The following is a 24,616-nucleotide window of genomic DNA, read 5'->3' as shown; positions in this document are numbered from 1 at the left end:
TAAATTGGACCCCAAAAGTTGTTGTGCAATTTGTCCTGAGTACGCTGATACTTCATATATGGGGATAAACCACTGTTTGGGCGCATGGCAGAGCTCGGAAGGGAAGGAGCGCCATTTGACTTTTCAATGCAAAATTGGCTGGAATTGAGATCGGAACCCATGTCGTGTTTGGAGAGCCCCTGACGTGCCTAAACAGTGGAAACCCCCACAAGTGACACCATTTTGGAAAGTAGACCCTCTAAGGAACTAATCTAGATGTGTGGTGAGCACTTTGAACCTCCAAGTGCTTCACAGAAGTTTATAATGTGGAGCCGTAAAAAAAATTAATATTAATTTTCACAAAAAATTATATTTTTGCCCCAAATTTTTTATTTTCCCAAGGGTAGCAGGATAAATTGGACCCCAAAAGTTGTTGTGCAATTTGTCCTGAGTAAGCTGATACTTCATATATGGGGATAAACCACTGTTTGGGCGCATGGCAGAGCTCGGAAGGGAAGGAGCGCCATTTGACTTTTCAATGCAAAATTGGCTGGAATTGAGATCGGAACCCATGTCGTGTTTGGAGAGCCCCTGACGTGCCTAAACAGTGGAAACCCCCACAAGTGACACCATTTTGGAAAGTAGACCCTCTAAGGAACTAATCTAGATGTGTGGTGAGCACTTTGAACCTCCAAGTGCTTCACAGAAGTTTATAATGTGGAGCCGTAAAAAAAATTAATATTAATTTTCACAAAAAATGATATTTTTGCCCCAAATTTTTTATTTTCCCAAGGGTAGCAGGATAAATTGGACCCCAAAAGTTGTTGTGCAATTTGTCCTGAGTAAGCTGATACTTCATATATGGGGATAAACCACTGTTTGGGCGCATGGCAGAGCTCGGAAGGGAAGGAGCGCCATTTGACTTTTCAATGCAAAATTGGCTGGAATTGAGATCGGAACCCATGTCGTGTTTGGAGAGCCCCTGACGTGCCTAAACAGTGGAAACCCCCACAAGTGACACCATTTTGGAAAGAAGACCCCCTAAGGAACTTATTTAGATGTGTGGTGAGCACTTTTAACCCCCAGTTGTTTCACTAAAGTTTAGAATGTAGCGCTGTGAAAATCAAAAAATAATTTTTTCTTTCCACAAAATGATGTTTTAGCCCGCAATTTTTTTTCCCCCAAGGGTAACAGGAGAAATTGGACCACAAAAGTTATTGTCCAATTTGTCCTGAGTACGCTGATACCCCATACATTGGGGGGAACCACTGTTTGGGCGCACGGCAGAGCTCGGAAGGGAAGGAGCGCCGTTTGAAATGCAGACTTAGATGGATTGGTCTGCAGGTGTCATGTTGCATTTGCAGAGCCCCTGATGTACCTAAACAGTAGAAACCCCCCACAAGTGACCCCATATTGGAAACTAGACCCCCCACGGAACTTGTCTAGATGTGTTGTGAGAACTTTGAACCAACAAGTGTTTCACTACAGTTTATCACGCAGAGCCATGAAAATAAAAAATATTTTTTTTTCCACGAAAATTATATTTTAGCCCCCACATTTTTATTTTCCCAAGGGTAACAGGAGAAATTGGACAACAAAAGTTGTTGTCCAATTTGTCCTGAGTACGCTGATACTTCATATATGGGGATAAACCACTGTTTGGGCGCACGGCAGAGCTCGGAAGGGAAGGAGCGCCGTTTGAAATGCAGACTTAGATGGATTGGTCTGCAGGTGTCATGTTGCATTTGCAGAGCCCCTGATGTACCTAAACAGTAGAAACCCCCCACAAGTGACCCCATATTGGAAACTAGACCCCCCACGGAACTTGTCTAGATGTGTTGTGAGAACTTTGAACCAACAAGTGTTTCACTACAGTTTATCACGCAGAGCCATGAAAATAAAAAATATTTTTTTTTCCACGAAAATTATATTTTAGCCCCCACATTTTTATTTTCCCAAGGGTAACAGGAGAAATTGGACAACAAAAGTTGTTGTCCAATTTGTCCTGAGTACGCTGATACTTCATATATGGGGATAAACCACTGTTTGGGCGCACGGCAGAGCTCGGAAGGGAAGGAGCGCCGTTTGAAATGCAGACTTAGATGGATTGGTCTGCAGTGTCATGTTGCATTTGCAGAGCCCCTGATGTACCTAAACAGTAGAAACCCCCCACAAGTGACCCCATATTGGAAACTAGACCCCCCACGGAACTTATCTAGATGTGTTGTGAGAACTTTGAACCCCCAAGTGCTTCACTACAGTTTATAACGCAGAGCCGCGAAAATAAAAAATATATTTTTTTCCACGAAAATTATATTTTAGCCCCCATGTTTTTATTTTCCCAAGGGTAAGGCTGGTTTCACACTTGCGTTTTTTTTAAAAACGCATGTGTGAAAAAACGCATGTAATCGCGGTAAAACGCATGCGTTTTTTTAGACGCATGCGTTTTTATAGAAAAACACAAGAAAACAAGAAAAAACCAAAAAACCCTAACCCTACCCCTAACCCTACCCCTACCCCTAACCTGAAATACGTGGCACTGAAATACGTGGCACTGAAATACGTGTATATACGTATATAAGTGCCACGATATTTCAGTGGCCACGTATATAAGTGCCACGTATTTAAGTGCCACGTATTTAAGTGCCACGTATTTCACGTAAATGCCACGATATTTCAGTGCCACGTATTTCACTGAAATACCGTGGCACTTAAATACGTGGCACTGAAATATCGTGGCACTGAAATACGTGGCACTGAAATACGTGGCACTGAAATACGTGGCACTGAAATACGTGGCACTGAAATACGTGGCACTATGACTGTCAGAAAATGTTCATTAAACGGTTAGGGATGAGTTTAGGGGTAGGGTTAGGGTTAGGGTTTGGATCCCTTTATCACCTTGATGGTGGTGGGTGACTTTTCAGTGTGTGTTCTGTTTTTTTTCTATAAAAACGCATGCGTTTTTAACGCAAACAAACGCGTTGAGATCGGACGCCATGTCGCGTTTGGAGTGCCCCTGATGTGCCTAAACAGTGAAAACTCCCCAATTCTAACTGAAACCCTAACCCCAACCCTAACCCTAGTCCTAACCCTAGCGCTACTTTCACACTAGCGTTTTTTTGCATACGTCGCAATGCGTCGTTTTGGCGAAAAAACGCATCCTGCAAAGTCATCTGCAGGATGCGTTTTTTCCCCATAGACTAACATTAGCGACGTATTGACACACGTCGCAAGCGTCGTGCGACGGTTGCGTCGTGTTGTGGCGGACCGCCGGCAGCAAAAAACGTTACATGTAACTTTTTTTGTGCTGACGGTCCACCATTTCCGACCGCGCATGCGCGGCTGGAACTCCGCCCCCACCTCCCCGCACCTCACAATGGGGCAGCGGATGCGTGGAAAAACAGCATCCGCTGCCCCCGTTGTGCGGCGCTTGCACAGTATGCGTCGGTATGTCGGGCCGACGCAGCGCGACGGCCCCGTACCGACGCTAGTGTGAAAGTAGCCTAACGGGAAAATGGAAATAAATATATTTTTTAAAATTTTATTATTTTTCCTAACTAAGGGGGTGATGAAGGGGGATTTGATTTACTTTTATAGCGTTTTTGGGCGGATTTTTATGGTTGGCAGCCATCACACACTAAAAGACGCTTTTTATTGCAAACAATAGTTTTTGCATCACCACATTTTGAGAGCTATAATTTTTCCATATTTTGGTCCACAGAGTCATGTGAGATCTTGTTTTTTGCAGGACGAGTTGACGTTTTTGCTGGTACCATTTTTGGGTACATGACATTTTTTGATCGCTTTTTATTCTGATTTTTGGGAGGCGGAATGAACAAAAACCAGCAATTCCTGAAATTCTTTTAGGGGGTGCGTTTATACCGTTCCGCGTTTGGTAAAAAGGATAAAGCAGTTTTATTCTTCGGGTCAGTACGATTACAGCGATACCTCATTTATGTAATTTTTTTATGTTTTGGCGCTTTTACACAATAAAAACTATTTTATATAAAAAATAATTGTTTTTGCATCGCTTTATTCTGAGAGCTATAACTTTTTTATTTTTCTGCTGATGATGCTGTATGGCGGCTTTTTTTTTGCGGGACAAGATGACGTTTTCAGCGGTACCATGGTTATTTATATCCGTCTTTTTGATCGCGTGTTATTCCACTTTTTGTTTGGCGGTATGAGAATAAAGCGTTGTTTTTTGCCTCGTTTTTTTTTTTTTTTTTTTACGGTGTTCACTGAAGGGGTTAACTAGTGATATAGTTTTATAGGTGGGGTTGTTACGGACGCGGCGATACTAAATATGTGTACTTTTATTGTGTGGTGTTTTTTTTATTTAGATAAAGAAATGTATTTATGGGAATATATTTATTTTTTTTTTCTTTATTTAGGAATTTTTTTTTTTTTTTTTTTTACACATGTGGAAAAATTTTTTTTTTACTTTTTTACTTTGTCCCAGGAGGGGACATCACAGATCGGTGATCAGACCGTGTGCATAGCACTCGGTCTGATCACCGATGTGCCAGGCACATTGCAGGGGCTTGCCGGCGCCTGCTATGAGGATTCTCAGCAGACGCCGGCAAACAGGGTCATCTTATGACCCGGAAGGAGTCCCCCGGCCATCTTGGATCCGGGGACTCCTTCCAGGTCACCGGAGCAGCGCGATCTCATCGCGCTGCTCCGGTGGGAGAGCGCAGGGAGCCCCCGTCCCTGCGCGATCCCCCTCTATGCCGCTGTCACTATTGACAGCGGCATCAGAGGGGTTAAATGCCCGCGATCGGCGATAGCGCCGATCGTGGGCATTGCTGCGGGGTGTCAGCTGTCATATACAGCTGACACCCGCACCCGATCACCGCGGCGCTCAGCGTGAGACCGCGGTGATCGGGGCGCCGTACTAGTACTGCGGCTGTCAGTAACGCAGTGCCGGCAGCGCAGTACTAGTACGGCGCATGTCGGGAAGGGGTTAAATGATTTTTCTTTGACAACTTTATTAATCTACTTATGTGCATATTACAAGTGTTTTTGATGCGTTTCTGCCAATAATATATATATATAAGTGTTGGCTCCCTTGAAATAGTTCCAGAAAATTAAGTATTACTCCCAGAAAATGATTGCAATTACACATGTTTTGTTATACATGTTTATTTCTCTTGTGTGTATTGGAACAACACAAAGAGAAAAAAAATGCAAATTCTACATATGGTAATTTCACACACAACCCCAAAAATGGGCTGGACAAAATTCTTGGCACCTTTCCAACAAGCATGTAAAACTTGTTCAAACTCACCTGTGTCAAGTAACTGGTCTGGGCAATATGAATATCACGCCTGAAACCAGAGAAAAAAAAGGGAGGAGTTAACTCAATCTTTGCACTGTGTGTCTGTGTGAGCCACACTAATCATGGAGAACAGAAAGGGGAGAAGAGAACTGTCTGCGGACTTGAGAACCAAAATTGTTGAACAATATCAACAATCTCAAGTTACAAATCCGTCTGCAGAGATCTTGATGTTCATTTGTCCACTGTGCTCAATATAATCAAGAAGTTTACAACCCATGGCACTGTAGCTAATATCCCTGGACGTGGACAGCAGAGAAAAATTGATAAAAGGTTGCAACACAGGATAGTCCAGGTGGTGGATGAGAATCCCCAATCAAATTACAAAGAAATTTAAGCTGCTCTGCAGGCTGAGAGTGCTTCATTGTGAGTGCAAACTATCTGTCGATATTTATTTAAATTAAATGAAAAGCTATGGCAGGAGATCCAGGAGTACCCCACTGCTGAGACAAAGACATAAAAAGCTATACTGCAGTGTGCCAAAACATACGAGAGAGCCAAAATCCTTCTGGGAAACAGTCTTGAGATGAGACCAAGAATGAGCTTTGTTTGTAAAGCACATCATTCTACTGTTTACCAAAAACGTAATGAGGCCTACAAAGAAAAGATTATAGCACCTACAGAAAATATGGTGGAGGTTCAAAGATGTTTTGGGGTTGTTTTGCTGCCTCTGGCACTGGTTGCCTTGACTATGTGCAAGCTATTATGTAATGTGAAAATTACCAAAGGATTTTGGGCTTCAATGTAGTGCCCAGTGTCAGAAAGTTGGGTTTGCATCCTAGTTAATGGGTCTAAGAGCTTGACAGTGACACCAAACATAGTTCAAGAAGCACCGAGAAATGAATGGAAACAAAGCACTGGAGAGTTCTGAAGTGGCCAGCATTGAACACCTGTGGAGAGATCTTAAAATTGCTTTTGGGAGATGGCACCCTTTGCAAAAGAGTGGTCCAAAATTCCTTTTGAGTTGCCTTTTTTCTTATTTTTATACTATTGTTCCAATATACACAAAGGAAATAAAGATATATAAAATGTGCAATAATTTTCAGAGAGAAATGCTTCAAGAAAATGTTGGCGGTGTGGGCAGGAGCCTAAACTCTTCTCTACACTTTGCTCTCCCGGTGGTGGGCTTCAAGAAGAAGGCCGACGAAGGCGGCGCATGCTCAGATTTTGATCTCGGTTCAATGACTAGTCGAGATATGTGTCTCTGTCTCTCTCTCTCTCTATGTATATGTGTGTGTATATACACTGCTCCAAAAAATAAAGGGAACACTAAAAAACCACATCCTAGATATCACTGAATGAAATATTTCAGTTGCAAATCTTTATTCATTACATAGTGGAATGTTTTGAGCGCAATAAAACATAAAAATGATCAATGTACTGTAAATGAAAATGAATATCCCATGGAGGTCTGGATTTGGAATGATACTCAAAATCAAAGTGGAAAATCAAATTACAGGCTGAGCCAACTTTTGTGGAAATGCCTCAAGACAAGGAAATTATGTTCAGTTGTGGGTGTGTTGCCTCCATGTGCCTGTATGACCTCCCTACAATGCCTGGGCATGCTCCTGATGAGGCAGCTGATGGTCTCCTGAGGGATCTCCTCCCAGACCTGGATTAAAGCATCCGCCAAGTCCTGGACAGTCTGTGGTGCAACATGACGTTGGTGGATGGTGCGAGACATGATGTCCCAGATGTGTTCAGTCGGATTCAGGTCTGGGGAACGAGCGGGCCAGTCCATAGCTTCAATGCCTTCATCTTGCAGGAACTGCTGACACACTCCAGCCACATGAGGCCTGGATTAGGAGGAACCCAGGGCCAACCGCACCAGCATATGGTCTCATAAGGGGTCTGAGGATCTCATCTCGGTACCTAATGGCAGTCAGGGTACCTCAGGCTAGCACATGGAGGGCTGTGCGGCTCTCCAAAGAAAGGCCTCCCCACACCATTACTGACCCACTGCCAAACTGGTCATGCTGAAGGATGTTGCAGGCAGCAGATCGCTCTCCACGGCGTCTCCAGACTCTGTCACGTCTGTCACATGTGCTCAGTGTGAACCTGCAATTACCAGTGACTACCTCTTGAAGCTCATCAAGAGAATGCCAAGAGTGTGCAAAGCAGTCATCAAAGCAAAAGGTGGCTACTTTGAAGAACCTAGAATATAAGACATATTTTCAGTTGTTTCACACTTTTTTGTTAAGTATATAATTCCACATGTGTTAATTCATAGTTTTGATGCCTTCAGTGTGAATGTACAATTTTCTTACTCGTGAAAATACAAAAAAATCTTTAAAATGTCTGTACTGTATATGTATGTATATGTATATATATGTATATACAGTGCCTTCCGAAAGTGTTCGGCTCCCTGGAACTTTTCAACCTTTTCCCACATATCATGCTTCAGGCATAAAGATGTAAATTTTTGGTGAAGTATGGAACACAATTGTGAAGTTGAATGAAATTTATTGGTTATTTTACATTTTTGGGGAAATTCAAAAACTGAAAAGTGGGGCGTGCAATATTATTCTGCCCCTTTAACTTAATACTTTGTTGCGCCACCTTTTGCTGCAATTACAGCTGCAAGTCGCTTGGGGTATGTCTCTATCAGTTTTTTACATCGAGAGACTGAAATTCTTGCCCATTCTTCCTTGGCAAACAGCTTGAGCTCAGTGAGGCTTGATGGGGATCATTTGTGAACAGCAGTTTTCAGCTCTTTGCACAGATTCTCAATTGGATTGAGGTCTGGACTTTGACTTGGCCATTCTAACACCTGGATACGTTTATTTGTGAACCATTCCATTGTAGATTTTGCTTTATGTTTGGGATCATCGTCTTGTTGGAAGACAAATCTCCGTCCCAGTCTCAGGTTTTTTGCAGACTCCCAACAGGTTTTCTTCAAGAATGGTCCTGTGTTTGGCTCCATCCATCTTCCCATCAATTTTAACCATCTTCCCTTTCCCTGCTGAAAAAAAAGCAGGCCCAAACAATGATGCTGCCACCACCATGTTTGACAGTGGGGGTGGTGTGTTCAGGGTGATGAGCTGTGTTGCCTTGACGCCAAACATATCGTTTAGCATTATTGCCAAAAAGTTTGATTTTGGTTTCATCTGACCAGAGCACCTTCTTCCACATGTGTGGTGAGTCTCCCAGGTGGCTTGTTGCAAACTTTAAACTACACTTTTTATGGATATCTTTGAGAAATGACTTTCTTCTTGCCACTCTTCCATAAAGGCCAGATTTGTGCAGTGTACGACTGATTGTTGTCCTATGGACAGACTGTCCCACCTCAGCTGTATATATCTGCAGTTCATCCAGAGTGATCATGGGCCTCTTGGCTGTGTCTCTGACCAGTCTTCTCCTTGTTTGAGATGAAAGTTTAGAGGGACGGCCGGGTCTTGGTAGATATGCAGTGGTATGATAATCCTTCCTTTTCAATATGATCTCTTGCACAGTGCTCCTTGGGATGTTTAAAGTTTTGGAAATCATTTTGTATCCAAATCCGGCTTTAAACTTCTCCACAACAGTATCACGGACCTGCCTGTTGTGTTCCTTGGTCTTCATGATGCTCTCTGTGCTTCAAACAGAACCCTGAGACTATCACAGAGCAGGTGCATTTATACAGAGACTTGATTACACACAGGTGGATTATATTTATCATCATTAGGCATTTAGGACAACATTGGATCATTCAGAGATCCACAATGAACTTCTGGAGTGAGTTTGCTGCACTGAAAGTAAAGGGGCCGAATAATATTGCACGCCCCACTTTTCAGTTTTTGAATTTCCATAAAAATTTAAAATAACCAATAAATTTCGTTCAACTTCACAATTGTGTTCCACTTGTTTATTCTTTACCAAAAATTTACATTTTGGTATCTGTATGTTTGAAGAATGATATGTGGGAAAAGGTTGAAAAGTACCAGGGAGCAGAATACTTTCACAAGGCACTGTATATAATATGAAATATATAGGTATATATAATATTAGTACATAAAATTTACATGATGTCCTGGGCTCATTATGGTTTTCATTTATACTAGTGGACAGCGCTTTTTAAGTTAACAACCACTTATTACCATGTCTTTTCATGCACAAAATTCTGTGATTAATTTGGCAAGCTTTACAACTGTCAGCTGTTTTTTGTTGCTACTAAAATGTCTCCAAATTACTGGCACATACAAGGGGAAAAGAAGTATTTGATCCCTTGCTGATTTTGTACGTTTGCCCACTGAAAAAGACATGAACTGTCTATAATTTTAGGGGTAGGTTAATTTTAACATTGAGAGATAGAATATCAAAAATAAAATCCAGAAAATCACATTGTATAAATTATATTAAATTTATTTGCATTTTGCAGTGAGAAATAAGTATTTGATCCCCTACCAACCATTAAGGGTTCTGGCTCCTACAGACCAGCTAGACGCTCCTAATCAACTCATTGCCTGCATTTAAGACAGCTGTCTTACATAGTCACCTTTATAAAAGACTCCTGTCCACAGACTCAAATAATAAGTTAGACACTAACCTTTACAATATGGGCAAGATCAAAGAGCTTTATAAGGATGTCGGGGACAAGATCATAGACCTGCACAAAGCTAGAATGGGCTACAAGACCATACATAAGATGCTGGGTGAGATGAAGACAACTGTTGGTGCAATAGTAAGAAAATGGAAGAAATACAAAATGACTGTCAATCGACATAAATCTTAGGCACCCTGCAAAATCTCACCTCGTGGGGTATCCTTGATCATGAGGAAGGTGAGAAATAAGCCTAAAACTGCACGGGGGGAACTTGTTAATGATCTCAAGGCAGCAGGGACCAGTGTCACCAAGAAAACTATTGGTATCACATTATGCCGTAAAGGTTTAAAATCCTGCAGTGCCTGCAAGGTCCCCCTGCTCAAGAAGGCACATGTGCAGGCCCGTCTGCAGTTTGACAATGAACACCTGGGTGATTCTGTGAGTGATTGGGAGAAGGTGCTGTGGTCAGATGAGACAAAAATTGAGCTCTTTGGTATTAACTCAACTCGCTTTGTTTGGAGGAATAGAAATGCTGCCTATGACCCAAAGAACACCGTCCCCGCTGTCAAGCATGGAGGTGGAAACATTGCTTTGGGGGTGTTTTTCTGCTAAGGGCACAGGACTACACCGCATCAATGGGAGAATGGATGGAGCCATGTACCGTAAAATCCTGAGTGACAACCTCTTTCCCTCCGCCAGGACATTAAAAATGAATCGTAGCTGGGTCTTCCAGCAAGACAATGACCCAAAACATACAGCCAAGGCAACAAAGGAGTGGCTCAAAATAAAGCACCTTAAGGTCATGGAGTGGCCTAGCCAGTCTCCAGACCTTAATCCCATAGAAAACTTATGCAGGGAGTTGAAACTCCGAGTTGCCAAGTGGCAGCCTCAAAATCTTAATGATTTAGAGATGATCTGCAAAGAGGAGTGGACAAAATTCCTCCTGACATGTGCGCAAACCTCATCATCAACTACAATAACCGTCTGACTGCTGTGCTTGCCAACAAGGGTTTTGCCACCAAGTATTAAGTCTTGTTTGAAAGAGAGATCAAATACTTATTACTCACTGCAAAATGCTAATAAATTTATGTAATTTATGCGGTGTGATTTTCTGTATTTTATTTTTGATATTTATCTCTTAACCCCTTCCTGACGTCGGACGGGATAGTACGTCCGACGTCAGGTCCCCTGCTTTGCTGCAGGGCTCTGCGGTGAGCCCGCATCAAAGCCGGGACATGTCAGCTGTTTTGAACAGCTGACATGTGGCCGCAATAGCGGCGGGTGAAATCGCGATTCACCCGCCGCTATTAACTAGTTAAATGCCGCTGTCAAACGCAGACAGCGGCATTTAACTACCGCATCCGGCCGGGCGGCCGGAAATGACGTCATCGCCGACCCCCGTCACATGATCGGGGGTCGGCGATGCTTCAGTATTGTAACCATAGAGGTCCTTGAGACCTCTATGGTTACTGATCCCGGATAGCTGTGAGCGCCACCCTGTGGTCGGCGCTCACAGCACACCTGATTTTCTGCTGCATAGCAGCGATCTGATGATCGCTGTTATGTAGCAGAGGCGATCGCGTTGTGCCTGCTTCTAGCCTCCCATGAAGGCTATTGAAGCATGGCAAAAGTAAAAAAAAAAGTTAAAAAAAATGTGAAAAAAATAAAAAAAAGCATAAAAGTTTAAATCACCCCCCTTTCGCCCCAATCAAAATAAATCAATAAAAAAAAATCAAACCTACACATATTTGGTATCGCCGTGTTCAGAATCGCCTGATCTATCAATAAAAAAAAGCATTAACCTGATCGCTAAACGGCGTAATGAGAAAAAAATCCGAAACGCCAGAATTACGTTTTTTTGGTTGCCGTGACATTGCATTAAAATGCAATAACGGGCGATCAAAAGAACGTATCTGCACCAAAATGGTATCATTAAAAACGCCAGCTCGGTACGCAAAAAATAAGCCCTCAACCGACCCCAGATCATGGAAAATGGAGACGCTACGAGTATCGGAAAATGGCGCAATTTTTTTTTGTTTTTTAGCAAAGTTTGGAATTTTTTTTCACCACTTAGGTAAAAAATAACCTAGTCATGTTAGGTGTCTATGAACTCGTAATGACCTGGAGAATCATAATGGCAGGTCAATTTTAGCATTTAGTGAACCTAGCAAAAAAGCCAAGCAAAAAACAAGTGTGGGATTGCACTTTTTTTGCAATTTCACCGCACTTGGAATTTTTTTCCCGTTTTCTAGTACACGACATGGTAAAACCAAGGATGTCGTTCAAAAGTACAACTCGTCCCGCAAAAAATAAGCCCTCACATGGCCAAATTGACGGAAAAATAAAAAAGTTATGGCTCTGGGAAGGAGGGGAGTGAAAAACGAATACGGAAAAACGGAAAATCCCACGGTCATGAAGGGGTTAATTTTAAAATTAACCTACCCTTAGGCTGGGTTCACATTACATTTACAGCAGCCCGTTCGACACATACGGTAACGGGCTGCTGTAAACGTAAGTTCCGGTATGGCAGCACCTTAGAGCAGATAGAGCATCTGCTAGCTCTATCTGCGCTAGCAGTGATGGACCCGGAATTGCTGCAGCCCGCGTCTCAGGGTCCGTCACTCAATGACGGCACATCCCTAGCGCACGCCCATTGTGGGTGGGCGGGCGCTAGTGATGCGTCCGACATTGGAGTCAATGGCGGCGTTAAACAGACTACGTTACACCTCGTTATGCCGCTGTGTAACGTAGTCCGTCTAACGTTCGCCAGCAACGCACTGTGAACCCAGCCTTAAAGTTATAGACTGTTCATGTCTTTGTTAGTGGGCAAACTTACAAAATCAGCAAAGATTCAAATACTTATTTCCCCCACTGTACATACAGGTGCTTCTCAAAAAATTAGACTATCAACAAAAAGTTAATTTATTTCAGTTTTCCAATACAAAAAGTGAAACTCATATTATATAGAGTCATTACAGAGTGATCTATTTCATGTTTATTTCTGTTAATGTTGATGATTATGGCTTATAAATCCAAAAGTCATTATCTCAGTAAATTAGAATAGTTTATAACACCGGCTTGAAAAATGATTTTAAAATCCGAAATGTTGGAATACTGAAATGTATGTTCAGTAATTGCACTCAATACTTTGTCGGGGGGCTCCTTTTGCATCAATTACTGCATCAGTGCAGTGTGGCATGGAGGCGATCAGCCTGTGACACTGCTGAGGTGTTATGGAAGCCCAGGTTCCTTTGATAGCAGCCTTCAGCTCGTCTGCATTGTTGGGTTTGGTGTCTCTCATCTACCTCTTGACAATACTCCATAGATTCTCTATGGGGTTTCTATGAGGTTTCTATGGGGTTAAGGTTAGGCGAGTCTTCTGGTAAATCAAGCACAGTGATACTGTTGTTTTTAAACCAGGTATTGGCAGTGTGGACAGGTGCCAAGTCCTGCTGGAGAATGAAATTTCCATCTCCAAAATGCTTGTTGGCAGTAGCAAGCATGAAGTGCTCTAAAAATGTCTTGGTAGACGACTGAGCTGACTTTGGTCTTGATAAAACACAGTGGACCTACACCAGGAGATGACATGGCTCCCCAAACCATCACTGATTTATTGTTGAAAATTCACACTAGACCTCAAGCAGCTTGGATTGTGTGCCTCTCCAATATTCCTCCAGACTCTGGGACCTTGATTACCAAAGAAATGCAAAATTTACTTTCATCTGAAAACAACACCTTGGACAACTAAGCAACAGTCCAGTTCTTTTTCTCCTTGGCCCAGGTAAGATGCTTCTGGCATTGTCTATTGGTCATGAGTGGCTTGGCACAAGGAATGCGACACTCGTAGCCCATGTCCTGGATACATCAGTGTGTGGTGGCTCTTGAAGCAATGACTCCAGCAGCAGTCCACTCCTTGTGAATCTCCCCCAATTTTTTGAATGGCCTTTTCTTAACAATTCTTTCAAGGCTGCGGTTATTCCGGTTGCTTGTGCACCTTTTTGTACCGCACATTTTCCTTCCACTCAACTTTCCATTAATATGCTTGGATACAGCACTCTGTGAACAGCCAGCTTCTTTAGCAATGACCTTTTGTGGCTTACCCTCCTTGTGGAGTGTGTCAATGACTGCCTTCTGGACATCTGTCAAGTCAGCAGTCTTCCCCATGATTATGTTTCCTACTGAAACAGACTAAGGGACCTTTTTAAATGCTTAGGAAGCCTTTGCAGGTGTGTTTTGTTAATTATTCTAATTTACCGAGATAATGACTTTTGGGTTTTCATTGGCTGTAAGCCATAATCAACATTAACAGAAATAAACACTTGAAATAGATCACTCTGTTTCTAATGACTCACTATAATATATGAAATTCACTTTTTGTATTGAAGAATTGAAATAAATTAACTTTTTGATGATATTCTAATTTTGTGAGAGATACCTGTAGGCTTAAGGGTATGTGTACCCCTGTCAACCCATCAATTCGCTCAGACGCAATTGACGGTTCTGATGAATTGCTGTTGCAGATGAGGACCTATCACAGGCTAATCTGGACATGCCAAAGACATGGGCTAATAAATTGGTTTGCTAACGCATTATAGAAATTGACATAGCACATTCCCTTGATAAAATGTCTAGCAGAAAGCCTTCATCTCCTGGTCTAACCTCCTGGATGGTTAAAAAGTGCAAATAACTAAAATCTTTCCTATAAGGTCCCTGTGAAAAGAGGGGCACCACATAAACAACTATACATATTTGAAATTGCCATAATTGTACCAACACTTAAAATAAAGGCATCACATTAATGGAGCACCCCCAAGGGCTAGGGGTACTCGGAACCGGGTCCTTCGGGTTCTCAAGGGGGATGTCACGGTGGCTGACCCGTTCTGTGTAAAAGGGAAAGGTCTTTAAAGGGATATGTTCGTGACGCCACCTGTGGTATTCGGTCAGGGTGACCGACGCTGCTTAGAGGTCCGCTGGGGTGATGTTATGGCAGCTAGATGGTATACCTTCCCACAGGTGAAGTGTGTCCCCAGGGCTTCCCAGTGTGTAGATGGTGGATGGTGTGAGGCGCAGTGAAGAACGAGGACACAGGATTGCAGTCTCTTTACCTTTTACTGAAGGCTTTAGCATCCACAGTCCAGAGCACCAGATCACAGGGCAGGCAGAGTCCGGTCGGTCTGGAGGCAAATCCAGAATCCCCTTATCCAGGTGGAAATCATAGTTACATAGTTATTAAGGTTGAAGGAAGACTTTAAGTCCATCTAGTTCAACCCATAGCCTAACATGCCCTAACATGTTGATCCAGGGGAAGGCAAAAAAAACCCCCATGTGGTAAGAGTAAGCTCCACCATGGGGAAAAAAATTCCTTCCCGACCCCACATACGGCAATCAGACTAGTTCCCTGGATCAACACCTTATCAAGGAATCTAATATATATACCCTGTAACATTATACTTTTCCAGAAAGGTATCCAGTCCCCTCTTAAATTTAAGTAATGAATCACTCATTACAACATCATACGGCAGAGAGTTCCATAGTCTCACTGCTCTTACAGTAAAGAATCTGCGTCTGTTATTATGCTTAAACCTTTTTTCCTCCAGACGTAGAGGATGCCCTCTTGTCCCTGTCACCGGTCTATGATTAAAAAGATCATCAGAAAGGTCTTTGTACTGTCCCCTCATATATTTATACATTAACATAAGATCACCCCTTAGCCTTTTTCCAAACTAAATAGCCCCAAGTGTAATAACCTATCTTGGTATTGCAGACCCCCCAGTCCTCTAATAACCTTGGTCGCTCTTCTCTGCACCCGCTCCAGTTCAGCTATGTCTTTCTTATACATCGGAGACCAGAACTGTGCACAGTATTCTAAGTGTGGTCGAACTAGTGACTTGTATAGAGGTAAAATTATGTTCTCCTCTTGAGCATCTATGCCTCTTTTAATGCATCCCATTATTTTATTTGCCTTTGTAGCAGCTGCCTAACACTGGCCACTGAAGGAGTTTGTCATCCACCCATACACCCAGGTCTTTTTCATTGACGGTTTTGCCCAGAGTTTTAGAATTAAGCACATAGTTATACATCTTATTACTTCTACCCAAGTGCATGACCTTACATTTATCCCCATTAAAGCTCATTTGCCATTTATCAGCCCAAGCTTCTAGTTTACATAAATCATCCTGTAATATAAAATTGTCCTCCTCTGTATTGATTACCCTGCAGAGTTTAGTGTCATCTGCAAAGATTGAAATTCTACTCTGAATGCCCCCTACAAGGTCATTAATAAATATGTTAAAAAGAAGAGGGCCCAATACTGACCCCTGTGGTACCCCACTACTAACCGCGACCCAGTCCGAGTGTGCTCCATTAATAACCACCCTTTGTTTCCTATCCCTGAGCCAGCTCTCAACCCACTTGCACATATTTTCCCCTATCCCCATTATTCTCATTTTATGTATCAACCTTTTGTGTGGCACCGTATCAAAAGCTTTTGAAAAGTCCATATACACTACATCTACTGGGTTCCCTTGGTCCAGTCCGGAACTTACCTCTTCATAGAAGCTGATCAAATTAGTCTGACATGATCGGTCCCTAGTCAACCCGTGCTGATACTGGGTCATGACGATATTCCTCTTCAGATACTCCAGTATAGCATCCCTTAGAATGCCCTCCAGGATTTTACCCACAGTAGAGGTTAAGCTTACTGGCCTATAATTTCCGAGTTCAGTTTTTGTCCCCTTTTTTGAATATTGGCACCACATTTGCTATACGCCAGTCCTGTGGTACAGACCCTGTTATTATGGACTCTTTAAAGATGAAAAATAATGGTCTATCAATGACTGTACTTAGTTCCTGCAGTACTCGGGGGTGTATCCCATCCGGGCCCGGAGAATTGTCAATTTTTGTGATTTTTAGACGCCGCCGTACTTCCTGCTGGGTTAAGCAGGTAACATTTAATTGGGAATTTTTATCACTAGTCATATTGGCTGCCATGGGATTTTCTTTTGTAAATACTGATGAAAAAAGTCATTTAGCATATTGGGTTTTTCCTCATCCTCATCCACCATTTCACCCAGACTATTTTTAAGGGGGCCAACACTATCATTTGTTAGTTTCTTACTATTTATGTAGTTAAAGAATATTTTGGGGTTATTTTTGCTCTCTCTAGCAATGAGTCTCTCTGTCTCAATCTTTGCTGTCTTGATTTGCTTTTTACAGAATTTATTTAATTTTTTGTATTTATTTAATGCCTCCTCACTACCTACTTCCTTTAATTCTCTAAATGCTTTCTTTTTGTCACTTATTACACCCCTTACAGCTTTATTTAGCCATATTGGTTTCCTCCTATTTCTAGTATGTTTATTCCCATACGGTATATACTGTGCACAGGTCCTATCCAGGATGCTAATAAACGTCTCCCATTTTCTTTGTGTACTTTTATGTCTCAGGATATCGTCCCAGTCAATTGCACCAAGATCCTCTCTCATCCGTTGGAAATTTGCCCTCCTGAAGTTTAGTGTCCTTGTCACCCCTCTACTACACATCTTATTAAAGGAGACATGAAAACTTATTATTTTGTGATCACTATTCCCCAAGTGACCCCCAACCCTTATATTTGATATGCGGTCTGGCCTGTTGGTTAATATTAGGTCTAGCAGTGCCCCCCTTCTTGTTGGGTCCTGAACCAGTTGTGAAAGGTAATTGTCTCTCATAGTTGTCAAAAACCGATTACCTTTACTGGAACTGCAGGTTTCTGTTCCCCAATCTATTTCAGGGTAGTTGAAGTCCCCCATAATAATGACTTCTCCTTGAGTCGCAGCTTCATCTATTTGCTTTACGAGGATATTCTCCATTGCTTCTATTATTTTTGGAGATTTATAACAAACCCCTATTAGTAATTTATTATTTTTCCCCCTCCCCTTATCTCCACCCACAGGGACTCTACATTTTCATTAGATTCACCTATATTATCACGCAGGATGGGTTTTAAGGTCGATTTTACATACAGACACACCCCACCCCCTCGCTTATCTGTACGGTCATTTCTGAAAAGGCTATAGCCCTGCAAGTTAACAGCCCAGTCTTGGCTCTCATCCAGCCATGTTTCAGATATCCCCACCATATCATAATTATGTTCCAACAACATTAGTTCTAATTCATCCATTTTGTTGGCGAGGCTTCTGGCATTAGTATACATGCACTTGATGTTCCTCTCTGTACCTCTATTCTTTCTTAAATTACTAACTGTTCTAACCCCACCCCCCATGCCACCGCCACCCCCAACTTCCTTATTTGTGCCCAGGTGTCTATCTGCACTATCTTCCCCTCCTATAAAATGAATACCCTCCCCCCATCCCTAGTTTAAACACTCCTCCAACCTTCTAGCCATTTTCTCCCCCAGCACAGCTGCACCTTCCCCATTGAGGTGCAGCCCGTCCCTAGCGTAGAGCCTGTAGCCAACTGAGAAGTCAGCCCAGTTCTGCAGGAACCCAAACCCCTCCTTCCTACACCAATTCTTGAGCCACTTATTAACCTCCCTAATCTCCCGTTGCCTCTCTGACGTGGCACGTGGTACAGGCAGTATTTCGGAAAATACCACGTTGGAGGTCCTTGCTTTCAGCTTGCAGCCTAATTCCCTGAAATCATCTTTAAGGACCTTCCAGATGAGTCCCCCTCTACCAGCACCTGTCTGGCCTGCCCTGCTCTCCTATTTCCCCCCTTACTGGAGCAGTCACTCCTCCGGCTTTCAGAGGACATGCCTGGCGGCAGCAGTGCTACCCCTGTACTGGCACCCCCCTCATCTGCCAACTTAGCAAACTTATTGGGGTGAGCCAGATCAGGACTAGCCTCCCTGGCACTCTTCCCTCTACCCCGCTTTCTGAATGTCATCCAGCTACCTACTTCACTGTCCTGCAGCTCCATCCTACCATCCCCCTCCTCATCTATCCCATTGAGCGTCTGCTCTGTGAGCAGAAGACTCCTCTCCATATTGTCTATGGATCTCAGTGTTGCCAGCTGCACATTTAGATCCAGAATCTAGGATTCCAAATGCACAACGTGCTCACATCTCGCACAGCAGTATGCACCCTCGACCGGATGATCAAGGACTGCATACATGTGGCAAGATGTGCACTGGATGGCATTAACAATAGTGGAGCACATTTCCTAATGGGGATTGCACCACACAGAAACGTTAAATAAAAAATAAATACAAGTATTAATTAAAAACAGACAGCAATTCCTCCCTTGGAAACTCCCTGATTCCTAAGTCACTGAATCACAAGTCACACTTACCGCCGTCCACACTTACACTCCGGTCACACTCAGCTCGCTCACACTCGCTATGCTGAAGATTTATAGATTTTTTTTTTCCTCTATTTCCCTTCAACAACAAGCCACCTTGCTGTTCAAATGCACTTCCAAAAAGGACTTGAGCCCAAAACAGCTGCCCCTTATAAACCCTTGATTATGAGCCCCCACCCTAAGTTAACCCCTTGTGAATATAGCTACTCCCAATTCAGCAACTCACACAAATTCACACAGGTATTTGTTAAAGGCCTTCCAATTACCTCCTCACTGAATCACAAGTCACACTTACCACCATCCACACTTGCGCTCAGGTCACACTCAGCTCGCTCACACTCGCTATGCTGAAGATTTATAGATTTTTTTTTTCTTCTCTATTTCCCTTCAACAACAAGCCACCTTGCTGTTCAAATGCACTTCCAAAATCGGTAGCCTTCCTCTAGCTTCTTGGTGTTGTAGTACCTTACTGCGAAGCGTCTCATAAGGTCCTCACAGATGTTGTAGATGTTATCGATGTTATCTCTCTCTCTGTCCCCCAGATGGATAGGACAAACCCATATGACTGGTGGCTTGAGGCTTTTTACAAGGACTCTATCATGCCCCGGCCTCTCGTGGGTGCCACCTTGCCTCCTGGGTATAGGGGTAGATCAGTAACTTGCTGTTAGCTGTCCTGCCGGTCTCTGGAGCAAGGCATAAAGGACTGTTCCTCCCTCGGTGTTCTGGCTACCGGGATTCTGCGCCTCAGAAGGAGGCAGCCTGTGCAGGGCAGAAGTCCTTCTGGTATCCACTCCTTTGCTATGACTTCTTCTCACTCTCTACAATACAATTCTCTTTTCCTGTCCTTTTTTAGGAACTGCCGCACTTAGGGCAGGCGCAGCTCCGTGACCCTCTGTCTAGGCCTCTGACAGGCTCCCACCCCTGTCAGGGACCAACTACCTGAGCAAAGCTCAGCCAGCAACTGCCTAACTTCCTCTCCAGGCCACCAGTTTTACCTAAGTGTGAGGAGTGTCCTAATAAATAGGAGCATAGCTCCCCCCTGGTGGATTGGAGTATGAAATGTGTTGTATGTTTGTGGTACCTGGTAAAGAGATCTCCTTTAATGCTTCTAAATGTAACATCACTCCCCCCTAGAGGAAAATGACATTACTGCAACGACCAGGACCCTGGGGCGCTGCATTAATTACTGTGTGCCACAAGTTGAAAGAAGTCATTTTAAAATTCAAAAAACTATTAGTGGAATTTTTTGTTGTTGTTTTTTTTCTTCTTCTCCCTCAACCGATTCCCCCAACAAATAAAAAAATCATGTTCTTTGTTTTGGAGACCCTCTTGGTTTTGGCCACCAAGTATTGATGAAATGGTGACATATGAGCAGACTTGGACAGGCACACAGTGGAATGGGTGAATCCCCCAGTTGGCCTCTGTGCAGGAGTGGGCCCCAATCCTTTTGGCCATATTCAGACGTTGCGGATTTTGATGCGTTTGGACGCTCGAAATTGTATCAAATCCGCAGTGTAGTGCACAAACAATGTTAGTGAATGGGAAATTGAGAATTGTTGTGTACATGCTGCTTAAAAAAACGCGCGGATTTGCAATGCTGGGTATTGCGGTGCAAGTCTCGTGCGAGTTACTCGCAAGTGTGACCTGGCCTAAAACAGGTTTTGTGTGAGTGTGTCTTTATTTAACTCTCTATGTACCATTTTATTATGTTTATTACTAAACATCGCGCTTGGTATTATCTATCCATCTATCTGTAGATATATCTATCTATAGATAGATAGATATATCTATAGATAGATAGTTGGATATATAGATAGTTGGATATATCGATAGTTAGATATTTCGATAGATATATCAATAGATGGATACATAGATCGATCTATCTATCCCATATCTATCTATCTATCTATCTACCATCTATCTAGCTCATATCTATCTATCTATCATCTATCTATATACAGTATAATAATCTGTGTGTGTAAACATTTATTCCTCGATGGAGTATGTAAATGAAGAGGTTGGACAAGAAATTACATCACAATTCTTTTTTTTTGTTAAATAATAGATCTTTCTTTAGCTTACAAAAACGCATACAAATATGCATGGAAAAAAAAAGCATGAAAATCCGGATCAAAAACATATAAAATCCGCACGGATTTTTACCTGCTTTTTCTACCAAGAGATGCCGAATCTGCACAGAAAATTCCACAGGCAAATCTTCAACATGTGCACATACCCTTATATATGAGCAGTGGCTGGCACAATACACTATATAGAGACACCGCAGCATCTAATCACATATTTAACAAAGTAACCAGTGGATTATTATATAGAAAAAACATACACTTGTGAATGAGGGTAATATAATATTTGGGTGTAGCTGAACAGTGTAACCTCAGAGTCAATGTTATTGATGGACCTTTGGCACCCCAGTCCAAAACTGTATGTGTGTAAGTTTAATGTATGTGGACACACTTGATGGTACTAAAGTGGTGACTTTTTTCCATTAAAAACAATTTGCAAGGAAACAAGATCATTCTTGATACCTTTTGTATGCTACCCTCTTGTAGTAGCCTTTTGCTTTCTCTGCAGCTTTATTAGCCTACTGCAATTAATGTTATACCACCTCCAGATAAACTTTGTTTTGTGTGCAGACGCAGTTAAGGAGGGGATAGCGGTGTGTTACACATTTGAGGAAGGGACAGTGGTGCATTTTCCCCAGTGTTGGGTACAAGATGGGCACCTACAAGCCACTCTGCATTGGTCTGGATAATGTCATATAGGCATAGGACAATTAACTTTTATATTTACCCTGAGTGAAAACTGCCTTAGGCTAATATTCTTATGACATTATTAAATGCTCAGATCCTATAGTATTAAGTACAATCAGATTTGTTGTTCTTTTTAGAAACACTGTGACCGTCAAAAGTCCAACTTGCGCATTCGGTATCGCCCATCATTGTTCCAGCATGTTGGGACACATTCCTCATTGGTTGGAAAAATACAGAATTTAAAGGTATGTTTATTTTGTGTTTCAGTTTCACTATTCCCCTTACACAGAACATGTGCTCATTTATAAAACTGGACTGCCCCTGTAAATATGTAACCAGTCATACAGTACTGTGGCCACTCTGATATACTTTACTTGACCCAACTTTTGCATGACCTTAAGTGCAGTAGTATTATAAGTTTATGACTGAATCAAATGTCATAATAGTGCTATATTTTCCCAGTATAATATTTGTTATACTAGTTACAGATTAGGATCTCAAGGGTATCATTTCTCCTTGCAGAGAGTGACATCACAAGCATGCCGAGATGAGCATACTTGACATGTCACTCTCCACAAGGAAAAACCTTACCCCGTGGATCCCGGTCAGACGCCTCTCACACAGCCAAACCAGATCTCACAGTTTGCATTGACGAGAGGTAGTACCCCGAAACAATGTCTGCAAATTGAGATTCTGGTTTGGCGTTTATCCTAAGTCATGTGACAAAGCTCATTAAAGGGTCGATAATGACTACTAGGATGGCTACTTCCTATAGATGGCACAAGAGTTCGAGTCCTCTTCCTCTCGGAAGAGACAATTTGCATAGTTACAAATTAGAAATGCAAGAAATGTTTTCTTTACTTATGTTATTTCCATTTAAAAAAAATGCCAGTAGTGGATGAGTATTATTTAAATGTGCCGTGTATTGTAATATTTAGCTACTTGCAATAATTTGCTAGTTTGTAGTATAACGTATGTCTTTACCGGTAGGATAAAGACTTTGACAAGAAAGTGTTACACAAGCCTCATCTGAATCCTAATGCTAAACTCAGCACTAGCCTGAAAGCGTACCAGCATTACAGCCTGGAGAAAGCCTACAGGGGGGATGAATATTTCTGGTCCTTCTCTCCTGTGGCTGGGGATTACATCCTTTTAGAGTTTGAAGATCCTTTGCAACTAGAGGGGTAAGTTGGCTGTTACCATTCATATCTGGAATTCACTTACCTACAATCATTTTTGTGAATATTTTTTACATTTTCTCTTGTATACATAGCTAAAATAATTACCATAGGTAATAAGGAGTCATGTGTTCTCTATGCAAAAAGTGCATTACCCATGCCCTGTGGAAAAGGAGGCTTTGTTGACCTGTATATAGGCCATACAGGTAATGCTATGGAGAGAATAGGTGAGTTCTGTTTATTGCAAAGACTCCACTATAATATTGTCTAAATGAAGCCTAGGACAAATGGCACACAGAAACATATCAGAAAAATGATCTGGTGTGTTGAGTTGTCTGCAAAATATCAGAATACCTGTTGGTTTTCACATTTGGATACTTACTACAAAAAGAATAGTCCATTTAACTGTGTAATGCATATCTGAGTAAAAGAGTAAAATCTAAAACCTATGTAATACACATTTATAAAGGAAAAAAAAATCACCTTTCAAAAATTGACAGCGATGACTCTTCTTAAGCCAAACTCGAATGACAAAGCAAAACGCCTTACAGTCACAGATCAAGTTGTGATTCTCTTCTTGCCTCTGACAAACGACTTTCATTCTCTCTTCCACAATGGCATTAGCTTATTGGGTCACAGAGGATCTGCGATGACTACAATCACTGTGTAGTAGAGGGTTGACTGTTTCTGGAACTCGCACTTTGAAGTCAACATCTGCTGGTAGTCTTCCTTGTCTACCAAGCATCAGGTAATAAGGCATATACCCAGTGGAACAATGGACATTGTTATTGTAGAGAGAGACCAATTTTGGCTGTAGATTTGACCAATCAGTTCTTTGCTGAGCAGGTATTGAGTGTAGCATGTCAATAAGAGTCTGGTTCATTTGATCACACAGACCATTACGCTGAGGATGATATGCAGTCGTTCTCACTTTCTTACAGAGGGTGCACAGTTCTTGTAACATTTCAGATTCAAATGCAGCACATCTATCAGTTAGGATCTTTTCTGGATAGCCATAAGGTTGTATGAAAGTCTTCCAGAAGATTTTGGCATTTTCGTTGTAATTCTCTCAGTGGCACTGTGGCAAGTGAAAAGACTGTACAGGGAAAACGGCAGCCAAAATTTGTATAGTGGTCAATGATAGGGCGAAGGAGACTCCAGTCGCACTAAGCTGTAGTTTCATGTGAACAATGGCTTGTGAGTGACTATTGGGTGCAGTGGTCTTTCTTGTCAGAGCTTTCTCTCACACACTGCTCAGTGTGTTCCAGCTATCATGGAGAGCAGTCGCATCCCTGATGTAACTGTTCTCCAAACCATACGTATCGTTGTGGGAAAGATATTTATGATTTTCTCCTTGTACAGGTGAGGAATATGGTGTTTTATTATATTTTATCTTTTATATGGGACACAGGTGGATTATCTTCTCTTCGGCCAGCTTTTTTATTTTTCATTTTTTAAAATGAATGGGTAAAAGAGGGTGAGGAGTTTTATTTCAAATAAAGGACTTTATTCGTACTCAGGGGAA

At 42.2% G+C, this 24,616-nt stretch overlaps 1 protein-coding gene across 1 annotated transcript in view; it reads left to right on the top strand.

Annotated features, from left to right (window-relative positions):
- Nucleotides 1-24,616, top strand: part of MGAT4D (MGAT4 family member D) — a 261,336-nt gene that overhangs the window by 202,210 nt on the left and 34,510 nt on the right. Inside the window, exons 10-11 of the mRNA XM_077279227.1 lie at nt 22,051-22,158; nt 22,904-23,097. Of these exons, the coding sequence (XP_077135342.1) occupies nt 22,051-22,158; nt 22,904-23,097 (302 nt within the window). The remainder of the gene's footprint in view (nt 1-22,050; nt 22,159-22,903; nt 23,098-24,616) is intronic.

This window comes from Ranitomeya variabilis, chromosome 1, assembly GCF_051348905.1.
Source record: "Ranitomeya variabilis isolate aRanVar5 chromosome 1, aRanVar5.hap1, whole genome shotgun sequence".
NCBI lineage: Eukaryota > Metazoa > Chordata > Amphibia > Anura > Dendrobatidae > Ranitomeya > Ranitomeya variabilis.
Note: the sequence above shows the minus strand (reverse complement) of the source record. Positions and strands in the feature narration are given on the sequence as shown.